This window comes from Helianthus annuus, chromosome 4 (genome assembly GCF_002127325.2).
Source record: "Helianthus annuus cultivar XRQ/B chromosome 4, HanXRQr2.0-SUNRISE, whole genome shotgun sequence".
NCBI classification, from domain to species: domain Eukaryota; kingdom Viridiplantae; phylum Streptophyta; class Magnoliopsida; order Asterales; family Asteraceae; genus Helianthus; species Helianthus annuus.
The window spans coordinates 69335306-69361625 of record NC_035436.2 but is presented as its reverse complement, the minus strand read 5'-3'; the positions used below and the strand labels follow the sequence as shown (position 1 = coordinate 69361625).

The following is a 26320-nucleotide window of genomic DNA, read 5'->3' as shown; positions in this document are numbered from 1 at the left end:
TCACAGGGACTTGAACTTTTCTTCATGCTGCTTAGGCTTCTTCCTAAGCAAATTTCTCACTCTGTCGTTCTCTTTCTTTCTTGCCTTCTCTTCTTCAGCTTGAATGTTCATCCATTTACCTCTGTTTTCTTCAAGCTTTTTACGTTCACGCTCAGCTTTCCTTTTGACTTTCTCTTCAAGCGACCACCAAGATGACTTCCATTTACTTTCAGAGTTTATATCTTTCTGAAAGCAAGAGTAACAACTCGCTGAAATTGCATGGCCCGCTCTTTATCTTCAGCCTGATAGTGAATCTTGTTTATGAATAGACATTCAATATCCTTCGCAGAGTAATTTATTAACCACATAGGGTCATAAACATGTATCTCTCTAATCTCCCTTCCTACTCGATAGGTAATAACAGCCTCAGTCGAAATGTAACTGTATACCCAGCCCAAAAAGCCTTTATAGAAATCTTGCTCCATTGATGGCACTGGGATAGTCTTCATTGTCTTTGGCTTTTTCACATTAAGTATCATTTCCTCAACCCCTGTTTCCGGATCTACCCTCCGCACTCTTTTAGGGTAATGCGGCTTCCAGTGTCGAAACCCTTTCAACGATTCAAACTTTATATACCCCTACATCGGAATATCATTCTTTCGAACTGGATATCCTAAAGTTCTTACTTTTGACAGCTCATCAACATCCCACCGTGGTAATGGCATCACGTCATATAAACGTTCAAAGTACTGCACCCCACATTCTCTCCTGATTGCGTAAGCATTAACATGAGGCAGGAAACCCCAGCTAGTGATGTCACCGAGCGACACACTTTGATCTCGTTGATAGTACTTCAACGGTCTTTTAAACTTCCTCTCGTGACTATCCTTAAACCACTTTTTCCGTTCTTCCTTTTCCATATCTTTGGGAGTACCATCAAAGTTTTTGTCTTTTAAGATCTCAGCCACTTTTCGTCTCAACTCATCTTTATTCTCCTCTGTAATGAACTCCATCAGCGTAGGCAACTGAGAAGTATCTTCACTTGCATCCTCATCATCAGTCCAATCCTCAACCTCAACCCTGTTATACATGTCAGCATCCTCAACATATTTATACTCGTATTCTGGTTGATGGTTGATGTCAAATGCATTTAACTCTTCTTCAAAATCAAACTTAAAATCAGGATTCACCACACGCGTCATTTCTTTGATTGTTTCCAATGTGTATGTATGAAAATGTTCACCTTCTTCTCGATAAGTATCCAATCTCAGAACTAACTTCTCAACATGTTCAACGTTCTGATCATCATCGGACTCCCCCTTTCCTTCAGCTCCCCCTGACTCTTCATTCACAGAATCATTCATCAAATCATCAACAGTTTTTTCAGTGGAAGCTTCAGTCACTTTTAATCCTATACCACCTTGAGCATCGTCATTGTTGTTATCAGAACCATGATTGCTTGCCGAAAAGACTTTCTCATCCTCGTCATCTTCCTCATCATCACCCTCTTCTTCATCATCGTCATCATCTTCATCATCATCATCACTAGCTAACTCTTCAAGATGTGTTTCTTCCTCAAAAAGGCCAGATATAGCAGTTAAAGGTACGGGATTCTCAACAACCAAGGAAGGAACAATTGATCTCTCTGTCACTGCTAAACTACCTTCAATGCCTTTACCTTTATCTTTCATCTGTTCATCTATCTCAGCTTGACGTTTAGCCCTGAGTTCTTCGACTTGGATCTCTTCAAACTGTTGCTCAATTGATTTTCCAAGCATCTTTTCCACAACTTTGTTTAACATATAAAAATCATGCTCTTTAAATGCTTTTTCAGCTTCAAGCTCTTTGTTTTTCAACTCGAAGTATTTGTTCTGTTCATCTCTTCGAGCTTTTTCTTCTTCAAGTTCAGCAACTCGCACTTTCAAGATATCAATCTCAGATTGATCAGTGTCAATCTTCTTCAACAATTCTTTGTTATCAGTCTCTAGTCTCTTCACACGCATTTCAAGAATTTTCTCACGATCAGAGACTTTCTTGTTCTCAGCAGCTAATCTTTTGTTTTCAGCTATCACTTCATCAACTTTCTTTTCAACAATTTTCACTTGTGCGGTGTTTGCAAAATCAAAGTCTCCTATATCATCAAGACTTACACCCAAATTCGAAGGAACAGCTGGAAAACCTCTATACCCTGAAGAACCAGGTGTGGTCTGAACAATAGGTTGTGAATAGGGTTTGTTGTTGTGTTGGTGAGAGATGTAGTGGTGAAACATGTGGTGATGGTGATTGATGTATTGGTCGTGTGGGTTGTCTTGGTGGAGTTGGTTGTTTTGGAGGTGATTTGTGTGGTGATTTAGGTGGTGATGGTGGTTGTGATGGTTGTTTTGTCTTTGGTGTACTTTTCGGCAATCTGATAATCAACTTTTGTTTAGCTGCATTTGGAGAAACCATCTTCTTTTTCTCATGAACTTTCTTCTTTTTACTAGATGTTGTAGGCATTTTCATTTCTTCCTGAGAAGGAACATAATCATCATCTTTCTGTCTTTCCTCTCGTCTCTTTCTTTTCAGCTGTTTTTCTTTCTCAATTTCAGCTTGAATTCTTTTGGCACACTCAACTTCATCTACTTTGTCTTCTGAAGAACTTGTAGGGCTTTTATCCACGTCATCACTACCATCATTGTCACCCATTTTCTCTGTGACAACTGTCACTTTTCCGTACATTCCGTACACTAAATAAACAGTGATCTGTGCTTTAATAAACGTACATGATCTAGTTTACAAGACAAATAAGTTTCTGAATTCCATGCAAGTGAATTCATGCATGATTTATACTACAAAATATTGCTTAATTGCATAAGCGAGAGCGTTGCGTCATAAATTAGTAAACTCACCGGTAAGACACACTGTGTCAACAAAACTGCAGAAAGCAGTCAGACATTAGAATTAGGGCCTAGGTGTAGGTCCAATATCAAAAATACATTAAAACCCAAGAATACATACGAGGGTTTACATATATACCACCCGGAAGCTAAAATACGCACTAAAAAGCACCCGAAATGCACTTTAAGTGTAGAATTTTATTAAATTCAGCACAATTTAGCTTTTAACAACATAAATATTGCGCAGAAATGTCGTTTTTTCATCCAGAATATTTCCCCAAGCAACGAGAATCGAAAATATTACAAAAAGGTACTTAACGACACTTTAAATGCTTATTAAGCGCTCTAACGGATCAGTATCCAATCAATCAACCGGAGTTTACCCGGAACATAAAAATATTGTCATTGACATTATTTTCTTGTTCTGAGCCAGTCAGGGTCCTCGAACACCCTAACACCCGTTACACAACGCAACATACTAGAAGTTGGTTTAAACATCTAACTTAACTAACTAAATCTTAATCATTAGTTGGAATCTAACCATGAGACACCCCCCCCCCCTGACGAGTTCGGTCCCATGAGGGGACAAACGCTTATAAACTTTGATTATTATAATCCCTCATGTCTAATATCTTCTAGACATATGATCCAAGGGGCAAGTGTGATGGATGGACTATAAGTTAGCACAAAGATCACTTCATCATTCATTAACCACACAACAAAAACATCACACTCTCTCCCTTCTCCTTCTTTGAAATCGGCAGCCACCACCACACCACCATACAACCTCCTTCAAGTCACCTTCTTGCCATTTTCCATCCATACAAAGGTGCAAGAAGGTGAACAACGAAGCTCGGTGCGTTCGGAAGTTGAAGGACTGCTCTCATTTTCTTTTATCCACCACTTTTCTACACTCGAACTTCCCTAGCCTTGTGCTAGTAGTAAGTGCTTCTAATCCTCATCTTGATCTTGTTTTTGATGGTTAATAGGTGATTTAATGGCTAAAAATTAAGAACCCACAAGAACATAATGTAAAGTCTTGAATATAAGATGAATATGTTGGATAAAGAGAAGATATATGTGTAAAACATGATAAATCTGAGTAATACAAACACTAATCTGATGTAAATAATATATGTTACGATATAAATCGTTATTAGGACAAATGGTGATCGTATGCGTGGGTTTTAGTAACCTTTAAACTATAAACAACATGCTGAGTTGTATTTTCAGCCGACTTTAACTGGCTGTAACAGGACTATGACTCAACGAAAAATGTATTTTCTGAAGCCTAGATTCATGTATTATGAAATACGGTTCTAATGGCACCAGAATCATAATTTTTGGACTCTGTTTACTATTTTTAAAGTGTCTTTTCGTAACAGCAGCTAGAGCTGCATTTTTGCTGCTGAAAACGTGGGTCCTGTTTTCTGTAATAACTTGTATTCTGTGTGGAGTCTGATCACGAAATTTATATCATAGTTGACCACTGACGTATTTGTAATTCTCCCACTGGAATTTCATAAATCGGACTCATGATGAATTTTTGATGAATTATTTCGTAAACTGCAATCAGAAAGCGGCAAATCTGATTGTAGTCCAGAAAATAAATTCTTATAAAATATCGGTAATGAACTGGACCCCGATATTTTTACACAATAATTTTTTGGATCGTTTAAGACGTTCTGTAAAAATTTGGAAATTTTTGGAATAAGTTAACCATTTTATTTAAATGTCCGAAAACAGCCCAGTTCATATATATTAAAGCTAAAACGACATAAGTTGTAATTTGCGTGTCTAAATGTCGAGTATGTTATCCGAGGAAAATATATATATTTGTTGATTACTAAACTTTGTGCTAAATGTATGTGGTATGTATAATACGTGCTAGTATATTAGGACTTGCAAATACACATACAACATATTTGGACAAAATACATAATTCGGGTGCAAAGTGCAAAATACAAAATACTTATATTTATTTTTGAGAAAATAATATAAGTGAGATACATAGTTAAAAATATAAAATATTTTTAACACAAGAACACATATACAAAAGATAGTGACTGTACTTGTACGATACAAGTCTAGTGACTAACGTTAATAAAACACGTTTAGGTCACAACGCTAGCTAAGCAAATCCGGTGAAGTTTACGACACAAGGAACGCAAAGTTGTTAGTTCATGCTCCCTCTTTTCTTTAACTGTTTTTGGTTTTATAACTCTCGGGGGTGAAATACATGTTACAAATATTACAATTTTACAAGTGGTAAAAATACAAGAAGCACTCTTGGTGAGAACGAGTACCGAGTGCAATACCATTTGAGAATACAAAAATACGAGAAGCACACTTGGTGAGAACGAGAACCGAGTATGATGTGCTTTAAGAAATTCCTAGAAAATACTAGATCATGTGAGCATAGACTAGATATTGAGATGCCATTAAAACTTAAATAGGGACGAGGGTTAGATCTAACGGGTACGGCCGAGCCCCACTCATGGTCCTTATGTGACCTCTTGAGTGCTTCGGTGTCCCAGTCGAGGGAAATCGACACAGTCGAGGGTAATCGACACAGTCGAGGGAACTTCACACAGTCGAGGTTAATCGACACAGTCAAGGGAAATTGACACAGTCGAGGTTAATCGACACAGTCGAGGGTAATCGACACAGTTAAAGGAGAAAATACTAACGCTCCCTATGTCCTCACATGCCTTAATGTACTTGTACAAACATTTAGTACGTCGTGTACACAAGAAAACTTGATTTATACAAGAATACTTTATTTAAACAAGATACATACCCTGTTTTCATACATGGTATGCAAAACGCATGAACTCGCTCAACTTTATGTTGATGTTTTCCAAAATTACATGTATTTCAGGTGACAGGATGGATCTTGGGCGCAAGTGTCGTAACTAGAAGTAGACTACAAGTTTAGATGTCATCCACTTTTGTTGAATTGTAACCTAGATGAAGGTTGTGTTTTAATACTTAAATTACAAGTGCTTGTGATACTCGAAATATTCCGAATGGATGAACATCGTTTTAAATCATGTAGTTGTTTATTATGATTGAATGCAATGATAACAAACTAGTCACACATCATACGCTTCCGCAAAAGACAGGGTGTGACAGTTTGGTATCGGAACTTCAATTGTAGTGAACTAGGATTCTTTCTCGAGTCTAGACTACAATCACTAAGTTCTCTCACAAAAACATTTTACAAAAAGGTTTTCATTGCATTCACTAAAGCGCCAAGATCCACGAGTCAGACACATTTCAAAGAAAAGACAAAGCAAGGACATTAGTGAGGAATACCCATAGAATAAGATGCCAATTAAGGCATAGTCTACACGAGTTAGACTTGCCAAAGACAAAATGACCCCCCCCCCCAAAAAAAAAAGGAACGAGAGTTATACGTGATATGATACATTAAATTGCTTGATTATGCTATGTAGCATATGTGTTATTGATATACATACATACAAATAAGTGTATGGAATGATTATTGACGTGAATAAGATACTTTCGACTCCGACTCCTATTACTATACGTAACTCGCACGATGAAGCTACCGACCTCGCGTTCATTGCACAGCTCATAGCTAGAGTGATTACTAGACAAGATTCTCAGCTCGCTTCCGTAGGAAATGGCTGCTCTTCTCTCTCAATCGCGAAGGTGCCTGACTACGATAGTGACGACGAGGCAGAGGCGGCAACCTTGAACGAACTCTTAATCAACGGGACGAGATCCCTCCGGCTTATGTGAAGCAAGATTGACGATGTACTTGACCAGAAAAGGAAGATGAAGTATTCATCACGAAGGTGCCCCTCCAACTACTAGGAATTCTCTCTATTCCTATCCCATCTAATCATCGTGCCTATACGCGCGTAACGATAACAAATGTTAGCGCATGGACCACCGCAATGGTCCTTTCCATGACAAGAGGTATAAGGACAGTAGTGTCCCCTCCTAGATCGATCATCTGCTTGGACGGGAGAAAATTGGGGTAACTGTGCAAGACAATTTATTATTACGGGGGCCCACGTAATAACGACTTGTAGTGCACAGAAATCCTAGTGGACTCTGCAGGTCGAGCTAATGAAAACCACACCAAATTCAATCTATAGGTGTCCTCACCTTCATCTGGTAGAACAACACATAGATCAGTGCTTTAGCACGTTAGAAAGTAGGAAGCCTGTCTCAGCCTACTTCGTGACTGACATTTCTATCTGCGTACGAGATGTTTGAGAAAACGACATTTAAGCAAGTGAAGATGAGTAAAATCAAAAGATTCAACGACTTTACACTCTCTATCACCCTTACACGAGCAACCCCCTCTAAGGGAAAATATACGCACCAGTAAAGATGAAGACCTAAGGAAACCAATGTTGCGGGAAATAACTAAAACTTGAATGACCAAGGCAATGTAGCCTCAAGTTCATTTTATTACAAACAATAAGCCAAGTTGGCAAGCCTATGTGAAGGCTCAGTAACTATTTCCCCGCTCATACATTGAGTATATATGTATACATGTGAAATTGGGTGATTACATAATGGCTTATGGTGCTATGTACCTCACAGACACCTGGAATGTTGTCTAACATACTTCATACCGTTTTGGCAGAAGAGAATGCCGCCCAGGCAAGACACAAACACCAGTACGCTGTGACACCCCAGGAAACCCAGTGAACAATACAGCTTACCTAGCTTCCTCAGTGAGTGCGTACCAAATTTCGGGATGAAATTTCTTTTAAGTTGGGGATAATGTGACAACTCGTATTTCAGAACTTACCGTTGTACCTAATGTAACGAATGTGAACATTGTGTGCTAATCCGATAGGTTGATTTAATGAATGGTTACGAGACTTATGTTGTATTATGTGAATCTTTGTGTGTACATTTATATATATATATATATATATATATTTTGTATTAGTAATATGAATTGTGTAACCAGTAAAACTTGGATCGGACCCCTTGCCAAACACACCCCACCCGAAATATTTCCCCCACACGAAAACACCCTCATCGATTTCGTTGAGGTATGGGCTTTGGCCCAAAGGTGTTCGACTGGCCCAACTATGTGTTTATGTTATTTGTATACAAAAGAACGTTTGGAAAACCCTAGAGTATTTTCTCCTATTGGCGACGGTAGTAGACCCCCCCCCTTCGAATCAACAACATCTTGATTAACAGTTGGTATGTATATTACTTCTTCATAGTTTTGGAGTTATATTATTTCTTGATTGTTTATTTCTGCTATACATGAACTCGATTAATGGATTGAATATATATATGCGATTAGGTTATAACTGATTATGCATGTGCTTTATATCGAAAGTGCAGCCAAGTGGGTTCGCTTAATATTGTCGGACATAGCATTTATTGTTGCACATGGATTCTTTTTCAGAAAGCATGTGATTGTATTTGGTTTTCAATTTTGATTATTGTTTATCATGATAATGATGATGAACCGACAACATGTCTTGTGCCGATGACTTTTAGTGAATGATTCTGTTATGATGAATGTGGTTATGTGGATTAGATTGTTTGTCAGCATGTGTTAAATCTTGGTTACTTGTAAGGCATGGTGCATGTGAACAATTTGTCAAACCCAAGAAAGTAGTGACCCAATACATTTGCCGCCCACCAAAACTAATCGGCCATTGGGTTTCAAATAACCCTTTTGGCAGCTTTAATCAATAATCGGTCCTATCATGTGCGGCTAGTTTTGTCTTTAGTTTATGTGCATAGCCCAAAAATTAATCATATGTGTGTTGTACAATTTTCAAACCCCACCAACCAATTTGGTCCAATAACATTTGAGGTGGTTACAAAGTTGTTGGCCACTATGCTTATGCTATACTTGTGAACTTTACTTTGTTTTGGTCCAATAGAATTAGGACAAGGGCTAGGGGTTGTCGGCCGCCATATGTGAACTCCCTTTGACAAATTTATGTTATCATGTGTAGTCTAATCAAATAAAATAGTATGACCTGTTATTAGATTGAAAATATTTGCATGTGGGTTCCAATTTATTTGATTGGTAGTGTGGGGCGGCCAAATGAAACCATTGGCTATGGGTTTCGGCTCAATGGTATTAGGACTTCCATACCAATAAATTGTTATCAGTTATGTGTTAGAATCCGTTAGTTTGCGGTTGTGTTGCGGCGAAACAAAAAGTTCGGCGAATCACCGGATGTTTCGCCAAGACTCTTTACAACGCAACAACCTTGACGAAACAGAAGTGTTTCGTCGGAGAGGGGTCACTGCGAAACAGGGGGCGTTTCGCCAATAGTGTAATCTGCTCAGTAACTTGGTTAATTGCTGTTAGAAGTTAACTGAAATTATTAACAACTGTTAGCCGATACACATGACTTGTAAGATTCAGAATACATGCTATGTGCTATTTGGTAATTGTATTGTGTTATTTTATACGATGGTATGTGCATGCGTGAATTTCGAGAATATAAACTGATTGTGTATGCGTGTATACTTTAGGACGTGATTGATTTACTTTGAGCGCATACTTAGCATACCGAGCAAACCAAGGTGAGTTCACACCCTTACTAAGGCATGGGATTCCCAAGGGCTTGGGAATGGGATTGAAGGAATAAGATTGAATAGATTCGTACTGACACTAATACTAGACTACCATACCACTGTCCTCGGTTGTGCAGGACACATACTTATGCTATTCACTGTCCTCGGTTGTGCAGGACACATACTTACAATCTACGTAGACTTATACTTACTACTATCCTGGGTTGTGAAGGATACGCACGTAAAACCTACGTGCATTTATACTTACTACTATCCTCGGTTGTGAAGGATACTCACGTAAAACCTACGTGAACTTATTATACTCACTACTGCCTCGGTTGTGTCAGGCACTTACGTAAAACCTACGTAAACCCCCGCGTACCCCTATCCTCGGTTGTGAAGGATACTTACGTAAACCTACGTAAACCCCATACGCGCTACTGTTCTCGGTTGTGAAGAACACTTATGGTTACGCATAGTCTAGTGGATTAATAACATGGGAAGCCCCCACCAATAGAAATCTATAACGGCCCAGTAGAGCCACCTGATATGCATGAACTTACTATTACGCATTTACTTTCTGTGAACTCGCTCAACTAGTTGTTGACTCTTTGCTGCATGCCTTGCAGGACCTTAGGTACATTATGGAGCTTGCACAAGGAGGAGCAGGTCGTTGTGGGCAAAGGATCGTGAATGCTATTTGAACAGTTATGATATTTCACACATTAATACTTATGTTTGGGTTTTACATTAATGCTTCCGCTATACTTAACTATGTTGATTATGATAAACTCCTTTCGTATTGATGGATAACTTTTACTACGTATTTACATGTTCAATATGATTGGTGGCTTGATCCTGGTCAGTCACGCTCCCAAGCGGTGATACTCCGCAGGTGGATTTTGGTGGTGTGACAGATTGGTATCAGAGCCATTGGTTATAGAGAACTTGGTTTTAATATGGGAAAACGTTTTTATTTAAAACCAGACTATAACCAGAACAGTGCTCTCAACGATCCACAACAACGCTTCGCTCCACGTGCAAGACTCGACATCCTAGGTAATAAGGTTTATGTTTATTGCCTGTTTGCTAGAACTGCTTAGAACTTTGCTCGCGTTACGTTTAGATACACATGACTTTATTACATGAGAACACCTACGTGCTTACGCTTTTCTGTCATCGCCCTACTCGCGAACCATTCTCACGTACGCTACTTTTACTACTCGATCATGTCTGGACGTGTTAACATGACTCAAGCCAGTTGACGGCTCGCATTAACGAACAAGTTGCTGCGGCGCTTGCAGCCGCACCAGCAGGAGGTATACCCTGCTATTCCAAACCTATCCTAGGATGTTAGATCCTACTCTCGTGACCCAACTCTCGCGCTTAACCTTGACCTATCTTTCTCGCGCAACGGGTCAGAACGCACAGCAACCTGTCTGCACATTCAAGAACTTCACGGACTGTTGTCCAAGCACATTCAGTGGCATAGAAGGAGCAGTGGGACTACTCCATTGGTTTGGGAAGCTCGAGTCAGTATTTGAGATGTGTGAATGCCCTGAGGCTCGCAGGGTCAAGTACGCCACTGGTACTTTGGAAGGAATCGCGCTAACCTGGTGGAACACGCAGGTACAGATACTAGGGTTGGCAGCTGCTAACGCCACCCCCTGGAACGAATTCAAAGAACGCATTAAAAAGGGAATACTGCACGCGTGATGGCATCCACAAGTTGGAAGTGGAGCTTCACCATTTGAAAATGACGGGGTCAGAAATTGAAGCTTATACGAAACGGTCGAACGAACTGGCCATCTTGTGTCCAACCATGGTGGACCCTTCAAGCAAGCGTATCGAATTGTACCTCAAGGGTCTAGCCTCAGAGGTTCAGAGCCATGCTGCTTCGGCTAACCTCGACAATAACCAAGACATTTAGCGTCTTGCTCATCACCTCACGGATCAAGCAGTGGAACAGAACAGGCTGCCTAGTTGTATCGGCGCTATTACTACCGCTATCACTTCTGCTACTCCCGCTACTACTAGTGACAACAAGCGGAAATGGGATGGGTATTCCAGCAGGGGTTCCGCTACCGTCCAGTCTCAAGCACAGCAGCAGCGCAAGAATAGTAATCACCAGAGCCGAGTCAGCCAATTTCTGGTGATTTGGGGCAGCGTGGATATCGGGGAATTCACCCAATGTGTAAACAATGCAACAGACACCACAGTGGTTAGTGCAACGAGGGACGTTGCCAAAGGTGTCTCAAGATGGGCCATGAAGCTAAGGATTCAGGAGCCCACGGCCTGCAAATCAGAATCTCCAGCAGCAACAACAAGCAGAAATCCTATGCATGAAAAAGATTGTTCGTATTCTCCGTTCTGGTCAAGAACCTCTCGAAGTTCAAGGCGACAAGAGTGGTGCAGTGGTTGGCATCATCTCTTTCTTAAAGGCGCAGAAATGTTTACGGAAGGGACACACTGCAATTCTGGCACTGGTCACGGATGCATCAGCAAAGGAAAAGAAGCTGGAGGATATTCCAGTTGTACGCGACTACCCTCAGGTGTTTCCTGAAGATTTACCTGGATTACCGCCTCACCGTCAGGTCGAATTTCAAATCGAGCTCGCTCCAGGAGCAGCACCCATAGCTCGAGCACCATATCGTTTAGCTCCAACCGAATTGGAAGAATTGTCAAAGCAACTACGAGAGCTCTTGGAAAAAGGGCTTCATTCGTCCAAGCTCTTCGCCTTGGGGAGCTCAAGTGTTATTCGTGAGAAAGAAAGACGGTACGTTCAGAATGTGCATCGACTACCGTGAACTGAACAAGGTGACGGTGAAGAACCGTTATCCTCTTCCACGCATAGACTACTTATTCGACCAGTTGCAAGGGTCGTGTTATTACTCCAAGATAGATTTGAGGTCAGGTTATCATCAGCTGAGAGTCCGAGAGGAGGACGTCTCCAAGACAGCATTTAGAACTCGCTACGGCCACTACGAGTTTCTTGTCACGCCTGCCGTATTTATGGACCTTATGAACAGGGTATGCAAACCCTACCTTGACAAGTTCGTCATTGTCTTCATCGACGACATTCTGATCTACTCCAAGAGTCAGGAGGAACACGAGCAGCACCTACGCCTTATTTTGGAACTCCTACGGAAGGAACAGCTGTACGCTAAGTTTTCTAAATGCGACTTCTGGCTTCGTGAAGTCCACTTTCTAGGCCACGTAGTGAACAAGGATGGGATCCACGTCGATCCATCCAAGGTAGACTTGATCAGAAACTGGCCTGCACCACGTACGCCAATGGAAGTACGCCAATTCTTGGGTTTGGCGGGTTACTACAGACGGTTTATTAAAGACTTTTCAAAGATTGCTCAGCCGCTTACACTACTGACACAGAAGGGTGTCACCTACCGTTGTGGCAACGCGCAAGAAACTGCTCTTCAGCACCTAAAGGATAGACTTTGCAGTGCACCTATCCTCTTATTGCCAGATGGCACGGACGATTTTGTGGTCTATTGTGATGCATCTATCCAGGGTCTTGGATGTGTATTAATGCAACGGGATAAGGTTATCGCTTACGCTTCGTGTCAACTTAAGATACATGAACGAAATTACACGACGCACGATTTAGAGCTGGGAGCTGTTGTTTTTGCGCTCAAGATATGGCGACACTACCTGTACGGTACCAAGTGCACAATTTACACCGATCACAGGAGTCTCGAGCATATCTTCAAGCAGAAGGAATTGAACATGCGTCAACGTCGATGGGTTGAATTACTTAACGATTACGGATGCGCCATCAAGTACCATCCAGGCAAAGCCAATGTTGTGGCTGACGCTCTCAGTCGGAAAGACACTTTACCTCGGCGCGTGCGAGCGCTGCAGCTTACGATTCAGTCTAGCCTTCCTGCACAAATACGAGATGCTCAGGCAGAAGCATTGAAACCAGAAAACGTCAGGGCTGAAGCCCTACGCGGCTCAAGGCAACGATTAGAACAGAAGGCAGACGGCGCCTACTATGTAACGGGGCGTATTTGGGTCCCATTTTATGGCGGTCTACGCGAACTTGTAATGGATGAAGCACACAAGTCTCGCTATTCGGTACATCCAGGATCGGACAAAATGTACCACGACATCAGAACTACTTATTGGTGGCCTAGCATGAAGGCCCACATCGCTACCTATGTCAGCAAGTGCTTGACCTGTGCGAGAGTCAAGGTGGAATACCAGAAACCAGCGGGCCTACTTCAGCAACCCAAGATACCGCAATGGAAATGGGAAGAAATTTCCATGGATTTTGTTACAGGCCTACCCAGATCCCAGCGTGGGAATGATACTATATGGGTGATCGTGGATCGACTCACCAAGTCTGCACACTTCCTGGCTATTAAGGAAAAGGATAAGTTCTCCACTCTCGCAGACGTTTATCTTAAAGAAGTTGTTTCGAGGCACGGGGTGCCCACCTCCATCATTTCGGATCGGGATGCACGATTCACGTCAGAGCTATGGCGAGCGACGCACAAATCTTTTGGCTCACGATTAGATATGAGCACAGCGTATCATCCTCAGACGGATGGGCAGTCTGAGCGAACGATCCAGACTCTTGAAGACATGCTTCGGGCATGTGTTATTGATTTCGGCAACGGCTGGGAAAAGCATCTCCCTTTGGTGGAGTTTTCGTATAATAACAGTTATCACACCAGCATACAAGCCGCTCCATTCGAGGCATTGTACGGACGTAAATGCCGGTCACCTCTCTGTTGGGCAGAGGTGGGGGATAGTCAGATCACGGGTCCAGAGATTGTAGTGGACGCCACGGAAAAGATTGCACAGATACGACAACGCATGGCGGCAGCACGCGACCGTCAGAAAGCCTACGCGGACAAGCGTAGGAAACCTTTGGAATTTCAGGTCGGGGACCGGGTTTTACTTAAAGTCTCACCCTGGAAGGGTGTGGTTCGTTTTGGCAAACGAGGCAAACTAAATCTGCGGTATGTCGGACCGTTCGAAATCACTGAAAGAATAGGCAAAGTAGCCTACAGACTAAACCTACCAGTTGAACTCGGTGCAGTTCACAACGTATTTCACGTGTCGAATCTGAAGAAGTGCCTGTCAGATGAGACCCTCATAGTTCCTTTTAAGGAACTCACTATCGACGAGCGGTCGCAGTTCGTCGAGGAACCAGTTGAAATCACGGACCGGGATGTTAAGGTCCACAAAAGCAAGAGAATCCCTCTTGTTCGAGTTCGATGGAACTCCCGACGTGGCCCAGAGTACACCTGGGAACGCGAAGACCAAATGAAAGAAAAGTACCCCCAGTTATTCGGAACCAATGCATCCACTACTGAGGCTGAAGCTACTACTGCGGAATTTCGGGACGAAATTCCAAATCAACGGGGGGATGATGTGACACCCCAGGAAACCCAGTGAACAATACAGCTTACCTAGCTTCCTCAGTGAGTGCGTACCAAATTTCGGGACGAAATTTCTTTTAAGTTGGGGATAATGTGACAACTCGTATTTCAGAACTTACCGTTGTACCTAATGTAACGAATGTGAACATTGTGTGCTAATCCGATAGGTTGATTTAATGAATGGTTACGAGACTTATGTTGTATTATGTGAATCTTTGTGTGTACATTTATATATATATTTTTTGTATTAGTAATATGAATTGTGTAACCAGTAAAACTTGGATCGGACCGCTTGCCAAACACACCCCACCCGAAATATTTCCCCCACACGAAAACACCCTCATCGATTTCGTTGAGGTATGGGCTTTGGCCCAAAGGTGTTCGACTGGCCCAACTATGTGTTTATGTTATTTGTATACAAAAGAACGTTTGGAAAACCCTAGAGTATTTTCTCCTATTGGCGACGGTAGTAGACCCCCCCCTCGAATCAACAACATCTTGATTAACAGTTGGTATGTATATTACTTCTTCATAGTTTTGGAGTTATATTACTTCTTGATTGTTTATTTCTGCTATACATGAACTCGATTAATGGATTGAATATATATATGCGATTAGGTTATAACTGATTATGCATGTGCTTTATATCGAAAGTGCAACCAAGTGGGTTCGCTTAATATTGTCGGACATAGCATTTATTGTTGCACATGGATTCTTTTTCAGAAAGCATGTGATTGTATTTGGTTTTCAATTTTGATTATTGTTTATCATGATAATGATGATGAACCGACAACATGTCTTGTGCCGATGACTTTTAGTGAATGATTCTGTTATGATGAATGTGGTTATGTGGATTAGATTGTTTGTCCGCATGTGTTAAATCTTGGTTACTTGTAAGGCATGGTGCATGTGAACAATTTGTCAAACCCAAGAAAGTAGTGACCCAATACATTTGCCGCCCACCAAAACTAATCGGCCATTGGGTTTTAAATAACCCTTTTGGCAGCTTTAATCAATAATCGGTCCTATCATGTGCGGCTAGTTTTGTCTTTAGTTTATGTGCATAGCCCAAAAATTAATCATATGTGTGTTGTACAATTTTCAAACCCCACCAAACAATTTGGTCCAATAACATTTGAGGTGGTTACAAAGTTGTTGGCCACTATGCTTATGCTATACTTGTGAACTTTACTTTGTTTTGGTCCAATAGAATTAGGACAAGGGCTAGGGGTTGTCGGCCGCCATATGTGAACTCCCTTTGACAAATTTATGTTATCATGTGCAGTCTAATCAAATAAAATAGTATGACCTGTTATTAGATTGAAAATATTTGCATGTGGGTTCCAATTTATTTGATTGGTAGTGTGGGGCGGCCAAATGAAACCATTGGCTATGGGTTTCGGCTCAATGGTATTAGGACTTCCATACCAATAAATTGTTATCAGTTATGTGTTAGAATCCGTTAGTTTGCGGTTGTGTTGCGGCGAAACAAAAAGTTCGGCGAATCACAGGATGTTTCGCCAAGACTCTTTACAACGCAACAACCTTGACGAAACAGAAGTGTTTCGTCGGAGAGGGGTCACTGCGAAACAGGGGGCGTTTCGCCAAAAGTGTAATCTGCTCAGTAACTTGGTTAATTGCTGTTAGAAGTTAACTGAAATTATTAACAACTGTTAGCCGATACACATGACTTGTATGATTCAGAATACATGCTATGTGCTATTTGGTAATTGTATTGTGTTATTTTATACGATGGTATGTGCATGCGTGAATTTCGAGAATATAAACTGATTGTGTATGCGTGTATACTTTAGGACGTGATTGATTTACTTTGAGCGCATACTTAGCATACCGAGCAAACCAAGGTGAGTTCACACCCTTACTAAGGCATGGGATTCCCAAGGGCTTGGGAATGGGATTGAAGGAATAAGATTGAATAGATTCGTACTGACACTAATACTAGACTACCATACCACTGTCCTCGGTTGTGCAGGACACATACTTATGCTATTCACTGTCCTCGGTTGTGCAGGACACATACTTACAATCTACGTAGACTTATACTTACTACTATCCTCGGTTGTGAAGGATACGCACGTAAAACCTACGTGCATTTATACTTACTACTATCCTCGGTTGTGAAGGATACTCACGTAAAACCTACGTGAACTTATTATACTCACTACTGCCTCGGTTGTGTCAGGCACTTACGTAAAACCTACGTAAACCCCCGCGTACCCATATCCTCGGTTGTGAAGGATACTTACGTAAAACCTACGTAAACCCCATACGCGCTACTGTTCTCGGTTGTGAAGAACACTTATGGTTACGCATAGTCTAGTGGATTAATAACATGGGAAGCCCCCACCAATAGAAATCTATAACGGCCCAGTAGAGCGACCTGATATGCATGAACTTACTATTACGCATTTACTTTCTGTGAACTCGCTCAACTAGTTGTTGACTCTTTGCTGCATGCCTTGCAGGACCTTAGGTACATTATGGAGCTTGCACAAGGAGGAGCAGGTCGTTGTGGGCAAAGGATCGTGAATGCTATTTGAACACTTATGATATTTCACACATTAATACTTATGTTTGGGTTTTACATTAATGCTTCCGCTATACTTAACTATGTTGATTATGATAAACTCCTTTCGTATTGATGGATAACTTTTACTACGTATTTACATGTTCAATATGATTGGTGGTTTGATCCTGGTCAGTCATGCTCCCAAGCGGTGATACTCCGCAGGTGGATTTTGGTGGTGTGACAGTACGCTACCAAGAACAGAAGCCGAGCTGCAAGAATGCATCTCGCAGGCAATTGCATGACATGAAGCCCTTCGCTCTAAGCACGGTAATGGCACTACTGGAAATAACCCTCCAACCGGCTGCACCTATAAACAATTCCTGGACTGCAAGCCACTGAATTTTGATGGCACAGGAGGTTCCGTTGCATTTGTACGTTGGACAGAAAAGACTGACTCCATTATAAGAATGAGTAACTGTTCGCCCCAACAGAGTGTTACCTATATCTCAGGGTTATTTCTAGATGGCGCACTCTCTTGGTGGAACCTTCAGGTTCAGACCCTTGGTGCGGATGCTGCTTATGCACTGAGCTGGGACGAGCTCAAAGAAATGATGGAGAAGAAATACTGTTCTAGGGCTGAAATCCAGAAGCTTGAGGTGGAGTTCTGGAATTTGAAAATGGACGGACCGAAGATTCCTGAATACATCCAGAGATTTCACGACCTGTCTAGAGTCGTCCCCTACTTAGTCAAACCGGAATTCAAAAGGATTGAACGATTCATTTGGGGACTTGCACCCCAGATCAGGGGCATGGTCACTACCTCAAAACCCTCAACCATCGCAGAGGCTATCGATATGAGTGTCACTCTTACTGAAGAGGCCCTACGTGCGGGAAAATTTTCGGAATCTGAGGGTAACAAGAAAGAGACTCATGTGGAGTCATCAGGCAACAAGAAGAGGAAGTCCTCAAATCTAAAGATGAGCACCCAAGTCAGCTATGGAAGCTCTAAAGCAAACAAAAGAAAGAAAGTAAACCCGCCGCATGACAAGAAAGCTTCTGGAACCACTAATAAGGTTGGTGATAAGATTTACTTGGGAATTAAGCCGAGGTGCGAGGAATGCACTTTTCACCACAAAGGTCGATGTCTGAAGCCTAGGTGTGGAAAGTGTGGAAAAGAAGGGCACAACAAGGACACCTATTGGGCGAAGGACCCAGATGGAAGAAACAAGAGAATACCCGGTTGCTACAAATGTGGTGAAGCAGGGCACTTTAGGAAAGATTGCCCTAAGAAGAAACAAACAAGGGTTTTCACGATTGAAACTCGTGAAGCACGCCAGGATCCAGATGCGGTTACGGGTACGTTCCCTATTAACCAACCTAATGCATCTACTTTTAGTTAATACTGGCAACAATTTTAACCTTACATGCTTAGAACTTAAGAAACTGCTTGGCCTGGTTTCAAGTAAAATAGACGTCCTGTATTCTTTAGAAATGGGTGTATAGAAGGCTAGTTTAAACAGTCGAAGCAATTAAGGATTGTATTTAGGGACTCAGAAGGCCGGAACTTTCTGTTACCATTGACTCGCGAAGTCATAAAATGATAGTCAGCATGAATCGGAAATACAAGTATACAGCTGAAGTCGTTCGATACGAGAAAATCAGACACATCCCTCTTGCGAATGATGAAACCCAACTTTCTTGCAATAGGTGCAAGGATGCTAGACCCCACAAGGCGGCAGATCTACGACACCCCTCATTGGTCAAAGAGGCATAGAAACGCCTCCGAGTAGACTGAAGAGCCTGAGAACATCCCCGTGACGGAAGAAGTCCCAGAAGCCTTTTTGGAAGACTTACCAGGAACGCCCCTCCGTAGAAACGAGAGGAATTTAGGATAAACCTCGTGCCAAGAGCAGCACCAGTGCCGAATGACGTCTTACCGACTAGCTTCGTCCGTAAAGCATGAGCTTCGGACATAACTGCAAGAGCTGCCAGACAGAGGAAATTAAGGACATGACGCCCTTAGTTAAGGATATGAGGAGAAAGTTGACAGTTCCATTTTGCGTAAATTCCAGAGAATCGAGAATCAGAATCCTTTGCCAAGGACTGATGACATGAAACAGACAAAATCGCAAAATCCTAGTTGCCACTCAAGGATCAACCTGAGGACAGGATGTCCTCAACTGCGAATACTAGAAGGAAATATCCCTAAAACGACCCTCAGAACTCGCTTCGAGCATTACGAGTTCCTTGTCGTACCATTTGGCTTAACACATGCATCAACAATATTCATGGACCTCATGAATCGAACGTGTAAGCCATACATGGATAAATCATGATTATACTTATTGACTACATTCTTATATGGCCAACGACCAAGGAAAGTCGTAAGCAACAGCTGCAATTTACCTTGCAACTCTTAGAGAAAGAACAATTAAGCGCTATCATGACGAAAAGCGGATTTCGAATTCGCGAAGTGAGAACTTTAAGATACATGGTGGATAAAGAACGAGATTCACGCCAACCCTGCAACCAAGAGCTAAGGAGCTAGAGTTGCAATTATGTGATGTTTCTTGACAAAGTCTCGGTTGCTCGTCAATACAACAAGACCACGACATTGCATACGCGGCACATTGATTAAGGAATCAAGAGAGGAGACCTTGAGATAGATACAGTATTTGCACGCCGCAAACTTGACGTCATTACCTAAAAGGAAAGTTGCACAATCTTTATTGATCACAAGGGTTGCAGCACACCGATGATCGTAAAAACTTGAACATGAACTGAGCTGCTGAACGATGCAGACTGTATGAACACAATACGTGCTTGTGTGATAAACTGTGATAAAAAGTCGGAACACTCACTTGCCCTTAGTGGAGTCTTCCTACAACAGTATTTATCACACCGCCGTCTAAACCGCTCGTGTGTAGGGGTGAAATCCGTAAATATATACGAAGGAATGCCAAAAGCGAAGGCAGCTCTCTGGGCTTCTTGTAAAGCTTTAGACGGAACATAATGAGGCAATTCCCGTGATGTTGAACGGAGACCAGAAATAAACAATCAACTGGCCCGAGATGGCCCACGAAAACTAGAGGCAAGATCGTTCAGATATGTGATCATATCAGGACAGCCCGCAGAATACAGAAAGATTACGCCGATGAGCGGCAGAAATCGTAAGAATTTGAGACAAGAAGTATGACTAAAATGAGAGCCGCGCCTAGAGAAGGCGTAGTGTGATTTGGAAAAAAAAAAGGTTGAATCCCCAGTGTAGGGATCAGAACCATTGTTCACAAGATGAAGCTCCCAGATAAGATCAGTAGTGATCACGACACATTCATGTGTCTAGTCTTTAGAGGAGTCTGACTCAAGGAACAGTCGTTCCCACAAATAAGATTCACGTCAATGACAAACTATAGAAACCTGTTAAGGTTTTGGACCAAGAGTCCACAATACTATAGAACATGCGGAGGTTTCGGACCAAGAGTCCACAAGATGCAGAAAAGACATGATTGATTTACTTGAGCACGATAAAATACATGACATGAGAACATGAAGACGTGTTTCGAATATAAGTGACCATATTGGTTTCACAACTCCCCTGCGACCGATGGCATCGCTTGAATTTCGGGACGAAATTCTTTTAACGGAGGGAGACTGTGACAACTGTCACTTTTCCGTACATTCTGTACACTAAATAAACAGTGATCTGTGCTTTAATAAACGTACATGATCTAGTTTACAAGACAAATAAGTTTCTGAATTCCATGCAAGTGAATTCATGCACGATTTATACTACAAAATATTGCTTAATTGCATAAGCGAGAGCGTTGCGTCATAAATTAGTAAACTCACCGGTAAGACACACTGTGTCAACAAAACTGCAGAAAGCAGTCAGACATTAGAATTAGGGCCTAGGTGTAGGTCCAATATCAAAAATACATTAAAACCCAAGAATACATACGAGGGTTTACATATATACCACCCGGAAGCTAAAATACGCACTAAAAAGCACCCGAAACGCACTTTAAGTGCAGAATTTTATTAAATTCAGCACAATTCAGCTTTTAACAACATAAATATTGTGCAGAAATGTCGTTTTATCATCCAGAATATTTCCCCAAGCAACGGGAATCGAAAATATTAAAAAAAGGTACTTAACGACACTTTAAATGCTTATTAAGCGCTCCAACGGATCAGTATCCAACCAAACAACCGGACTTTACCCGGAAAATAAAAATATTGTCATTGACATTATTTTCTTGTTCTGAGCCAGTCAGGGTCCCCGAACATCTTAACACCCGTTACACAACGCAACACACTAGAAGTTGGTTTAAACATCTAACTTAACTAACTAAATCTTAATCATTAGTTGGAATCTAACCTTGAGACACCCCCCCTGACGAGTTATTGTCATTGACATTATTTTCTTGTTCTGAGCCAGTCAGGGTCCCCGAACATCTTAACACCCGTTACACAACGCAACACACTAGAAGTTGGTTTAAACATCTAACTTAACTAACTAAATCTTAATCATTAGTTGGAATCTAACCTTGAGACACCCCCCCCTGACGAGTTCGGTCCCATGAGGGGACAAACGCTTTTAAACTTTGATTATTATAATCCCTCATGTCTAATATCTTCTAGACATATGATCCAAGGGGTAATTGTGATGGATGGACTATAAGTTAGCACAAAGATCACTTCATCATTCATTAACCACACAACAAAAACTTCACACTCTCTCCCCTTCTCCTTCTTTGAAATCGGCAGCCACCACCACACCACCATACAACCTCCTTCAAGTCACCTTCTTGCCATTTTCCATCCATACAAAGGTGCAAGAAGGTGAACAACGAAGCTCGGTGCGTTCGGAAGTTGAAGGACCGCCCTCATTTTCTTTTATCCACCACTTTTCTACACTCGAACTTCCCTAGCCTTGTACTAGTAGTAAGTGCTTCTAATCCTCATCTTGATCTTGTTTTTGATGGTTAATAGGTGATTTAATGGCTAAAAATTAAGAACCCACAAGAACATAATGTAAAGTCTTGAATATAAGATGAATATGTTGGATAAAGAGAAGATATATGTGTAAAACATGATAAATCTGAGTAATACAAACACTAATCTGATGTAAATAATATATGTTACGATATAAATCGTTATTAGGACAAATGGTGATCGTATGCGTGCGTTTTAGTAACCTTTAAACTAAAAACAGCATGCTGAGTTGTATTTTCAGCCGACTTTAACTGGCTGTAACATGACCATAACTAAACGAAAAATGTATTTTCTGAAGCCTAGATTCATGTATTATGAAATACGGTTCTAATGGCACCGGAATCATAATTTTTGGACTCTGTTTACTATTTTTAAAGTGTCTTTTCGTAAGAGCAGCTTGAGCTGCATTTTTGCTGCTGAAAATGTGCGTCCTGTTTTCTGTCATAACTTGTATTCTGTGTGGAATCTGATCACGAAATTTATACCATAGTTGACCACTGATGTATTTGTAATTCTCCCACTGGAATTTCGTAAATCGGACTCACGATGAATTTTTAATGAATTATTTGGTAAACTGCAATTAGAAAGCGGCAAATCTGATTGCAGTCCGGAAGATAAATTCTTATAAAATATTGGTAATGAACTGGACCCCGATATTTTTACACAATAATTTTTTGGATCGTTTAAGACGTTCTGTAAAAATTTGGAAATTTTTGGAATAAGTTAACCATTTTATTTAAATGTCCGAAAACAGCCCAGTTCATATATATTAAAGCTGAAACGACATCAGTTGTAATTTGCGTGTCTAAATGTCGAGTATGTTATCTGAGGAAAATATATATTTGTTGATTACTAAACTTTGTGCTAAATGTATGTGGTATGTATAATACGTGCTAGTATATTAGGACTTGCAAATACACATACAACATATTTGGACAAAATACATAATTCGGGTTATGCAAAATACAAAATACTTATATTTATTTTTGAGAAAATAATATAAGTGAGATACATAGTTAAAAATATAAAATATTTTTAAAACAAGAACACATATACAAAAGATAGTGACTGTACTTGTACGATACAAGTCTAGTGACTAACGTTAATAAAACACGTTTAGGTCACGACGCTAGCTAAGCAAATCCGGTGAAGTTTACGATGCAAGGAACGCAAAGTTGTGAGTTCATGCTCCCCCTTTTCTTTAACTGTTTTTGGTTTTATAACTCTCGGGGGTGAAATACATGTTACAAATATTACAATTTTTACAAGTGGTAAAAATACAAGAAGCACTCTTGGTGAGAACGAGTACCGAGTGCAATACGATTTGAGAATACAAAAATACGAGAAGCACACTTGGTGAGAACGAGAACCGAGTATGATGTGCTTTAAGAAATGCCTAGAAAATACTAGATCATGTGAGCATAGACTAGATATTGAGATGCCATTAAAACTTAATTAGGGACGAGGGTTAGATCTAACGGGTACGGCCGAGCCCCACTCATGGTCCTTATGTGACCTCTTGAGTGCTTCGGTGTCCTAGTCGATGGAAATCGACACAGTTGAGGTTAATCGACACAGTCGAGGGTAATCGACACAGTCGAGGGAAATTGACACAGTCGAGGTTAATCGACACAGTCAAGGGAAATTGACACAGTCGAGGTTAATCGACACAGTCGAGGGTAATCGACACAGTTGAAGGAGAAAATACTAATGCTCCCTATGTCCTCACATGCCTTAATGTCCTTGTACAAACATTCAATTAGTACGTGGTGTACACAAGAAAACTTGATTTATACAAGAATACTTTATTTAAACAAGATACATACCCTGTTTTCATACATGGTATGCGAAACGCATGAACTTGCTCAACTTTATGTTGATGTTTTCCAAAATTACATGTATTTCAGGTGACAAGATGGATCTTGGGCGCAAGTGTCGTAACTAGAAATAGACTACAAGTTAAGATGTCATCCACTTTTGTTGAATTGTAACCTAGATGAAGGTTGTGTTTTAATACTTAAATTACAAGTGCTTGTAATACTCAAAATATTCCGAATGGATGAACATCATTTTAAATCATGTAGTTGTTTATTATGATTGAATGCAATGATAACAAGCTAGTCACACATCATACGCTTCCGCAAAAGACAGGGTGTGACATTCTCTTTATCTAATTCATCCCCAATATCTTTCAATATATGTTCAGTATTAGAAGAAACAGGATCTTGTTCTTTTTCTGCAACTCCTTCAATTTCAGTTTCAATTTCTACATCGGCTTCTTCTTCAGACTCATCAACTAACAAAGTCTTTGCCATTTTCTTTTGTTTTTTCTTTGGCTTTGAAGAATAACCTTCATCTTTCTGTACCTTAGGAGTAGCTTTCCTGGTCCTCTTCTTATTTTCCTTTAAGAACCATTCACCTCTCTTTGATATGAACTTTTCAAGAACTTTCAGCTCATCAGCATAACCTTTCTCTTTTCTTTCTTCTTCGTTTCTCTAGTGTTCATGATTTTCAGGATTAGGATCCTGATAATTTCTGTCTGTAATAGCTCCAAATAATTCAGCAGTCTTTGTTGGCTCTGGATGTTTTGGATGATATCTAGCTAATGATCTAATAGAATCATTATCCATGTGCGATAACACCAACAGATCATTTTCTTCGTCTTTATCCAGATTAGGATATGCATGGTCTAACATCATCTGCACAAATCTTGGATATAACCAAGTCTTCCTGTCCGAAACTACTTCATCAACCATGTAATGAAAGACAATGTGAGAGAAATTATATTTCTTGTTCAAAACAAGAGCTACGACCATGTTCATCAAATAATCACGCATTGTATCAAATCCTCCTTTCTGGTGAGTCATTGCCATTAACACAGAATGAATAAGAAACTTGTACGGCTTTGTAAACTTTGACTTCAAATAACTTGCACTATTTAAATCACCAGCATAGCCCATTCTTAGCATACAACCCTTAACCATCTTTTCTGGAAATTTCGTTGGCGAATCCTCTTCATACGGGAAATCAATTACTTCTCGAACAACAACTTCAGAAATAACAATTGGTTTCTTTTCATCATTAATCTTAACAACTGAATTGATTGTTTTGCTTTGTTCATCATAAGATGCATGCTTCCAAAAACGTTTAATATGAGATCTAAACACTAGGCATCTCTCTGTCAAAGCTTTCTGAATTGGTACTCTCTTCATAAATTCCAGAATACTACTGAATTCTGACAACAACGGATTCTGCTCCTCATCCAGATTACAGCACGCATTATGAATAGGATTGAACAACACTTTAGATGGCTGCAAAAACATAATCATACAACACAAGTAGACACACTTTGACAGATTTCAACATTTAGAAATCAATTCAAACGAAATTTTGTAAAGAGACACTTCAAACGGAACACTATTAGAACACATTCAAACATAACACCTTCAAACCGGACACTCTTCAAACGAGCTACCCTCAAACGGACTATCCTCAAACGAACTACCCTCAAACGGACTATCCTCAAACGAACAACCCTCAAACGGACAATCCTTAAACGAACAACCCTCAAACGGACAACCCTCAAACGGACAACCCTATCATTTGAACAATGCACAAACCCTAAAAATTTCTTTAGTACAAATCAACCAAATTAGTGATAAGGTTTTGTTCTCCGTTTGATTCCGAGCACATTGATGTATTTTTTAACCATTCAAACTCTCTAACCGATCCTAGATCTACGTTTAAAGATCTGCAAACTCGACAAACATTCAAATCTTAACAATCAATCTGTCAAACAATGATCTTTAATCAATTCCGATACTACCCTCATGATCTAATATCATTTTAGCACAAGTATAAACCCTAGATCTATGTTATGAAGAACAGTGCATCCCCGACTTGAAAAACAAGAATGATACGGTCAAAATTTGTTCAAATCCTCACCTTCACCTTGTTTAAAGTTGAACTAGCCAACAATAAACACA

The 26320-nt window shown here is 40.6% G+C and overlaps 1 protein-coding gene across 1 annotated transcript; it reads right to left on the bottom strand.

Annotated features, from left to right (window-relative positions):
• Positions 1–24649, bottom strand: LOC118491508 (glutamic acid-rich protein-like). Its single transcript, XM_035989344.1, has 6 exons — positions 24494–24649; positions 2376–2721; positions 1643–2167; positions 666–1486; positions 429–617; positions 1–225 (listed from the first exon to the last, which is right to left on the bottom strand). Exons 1-6 carry the CDS (start codon positions 24647–24649, stop codon positions 1–3), a joined length of 2262 nt encoding a protein of 753 aa, XP_035845237.1.
• Between the last annotated feature and the right edge of the window lie 1671 nt (positions 24650–26320).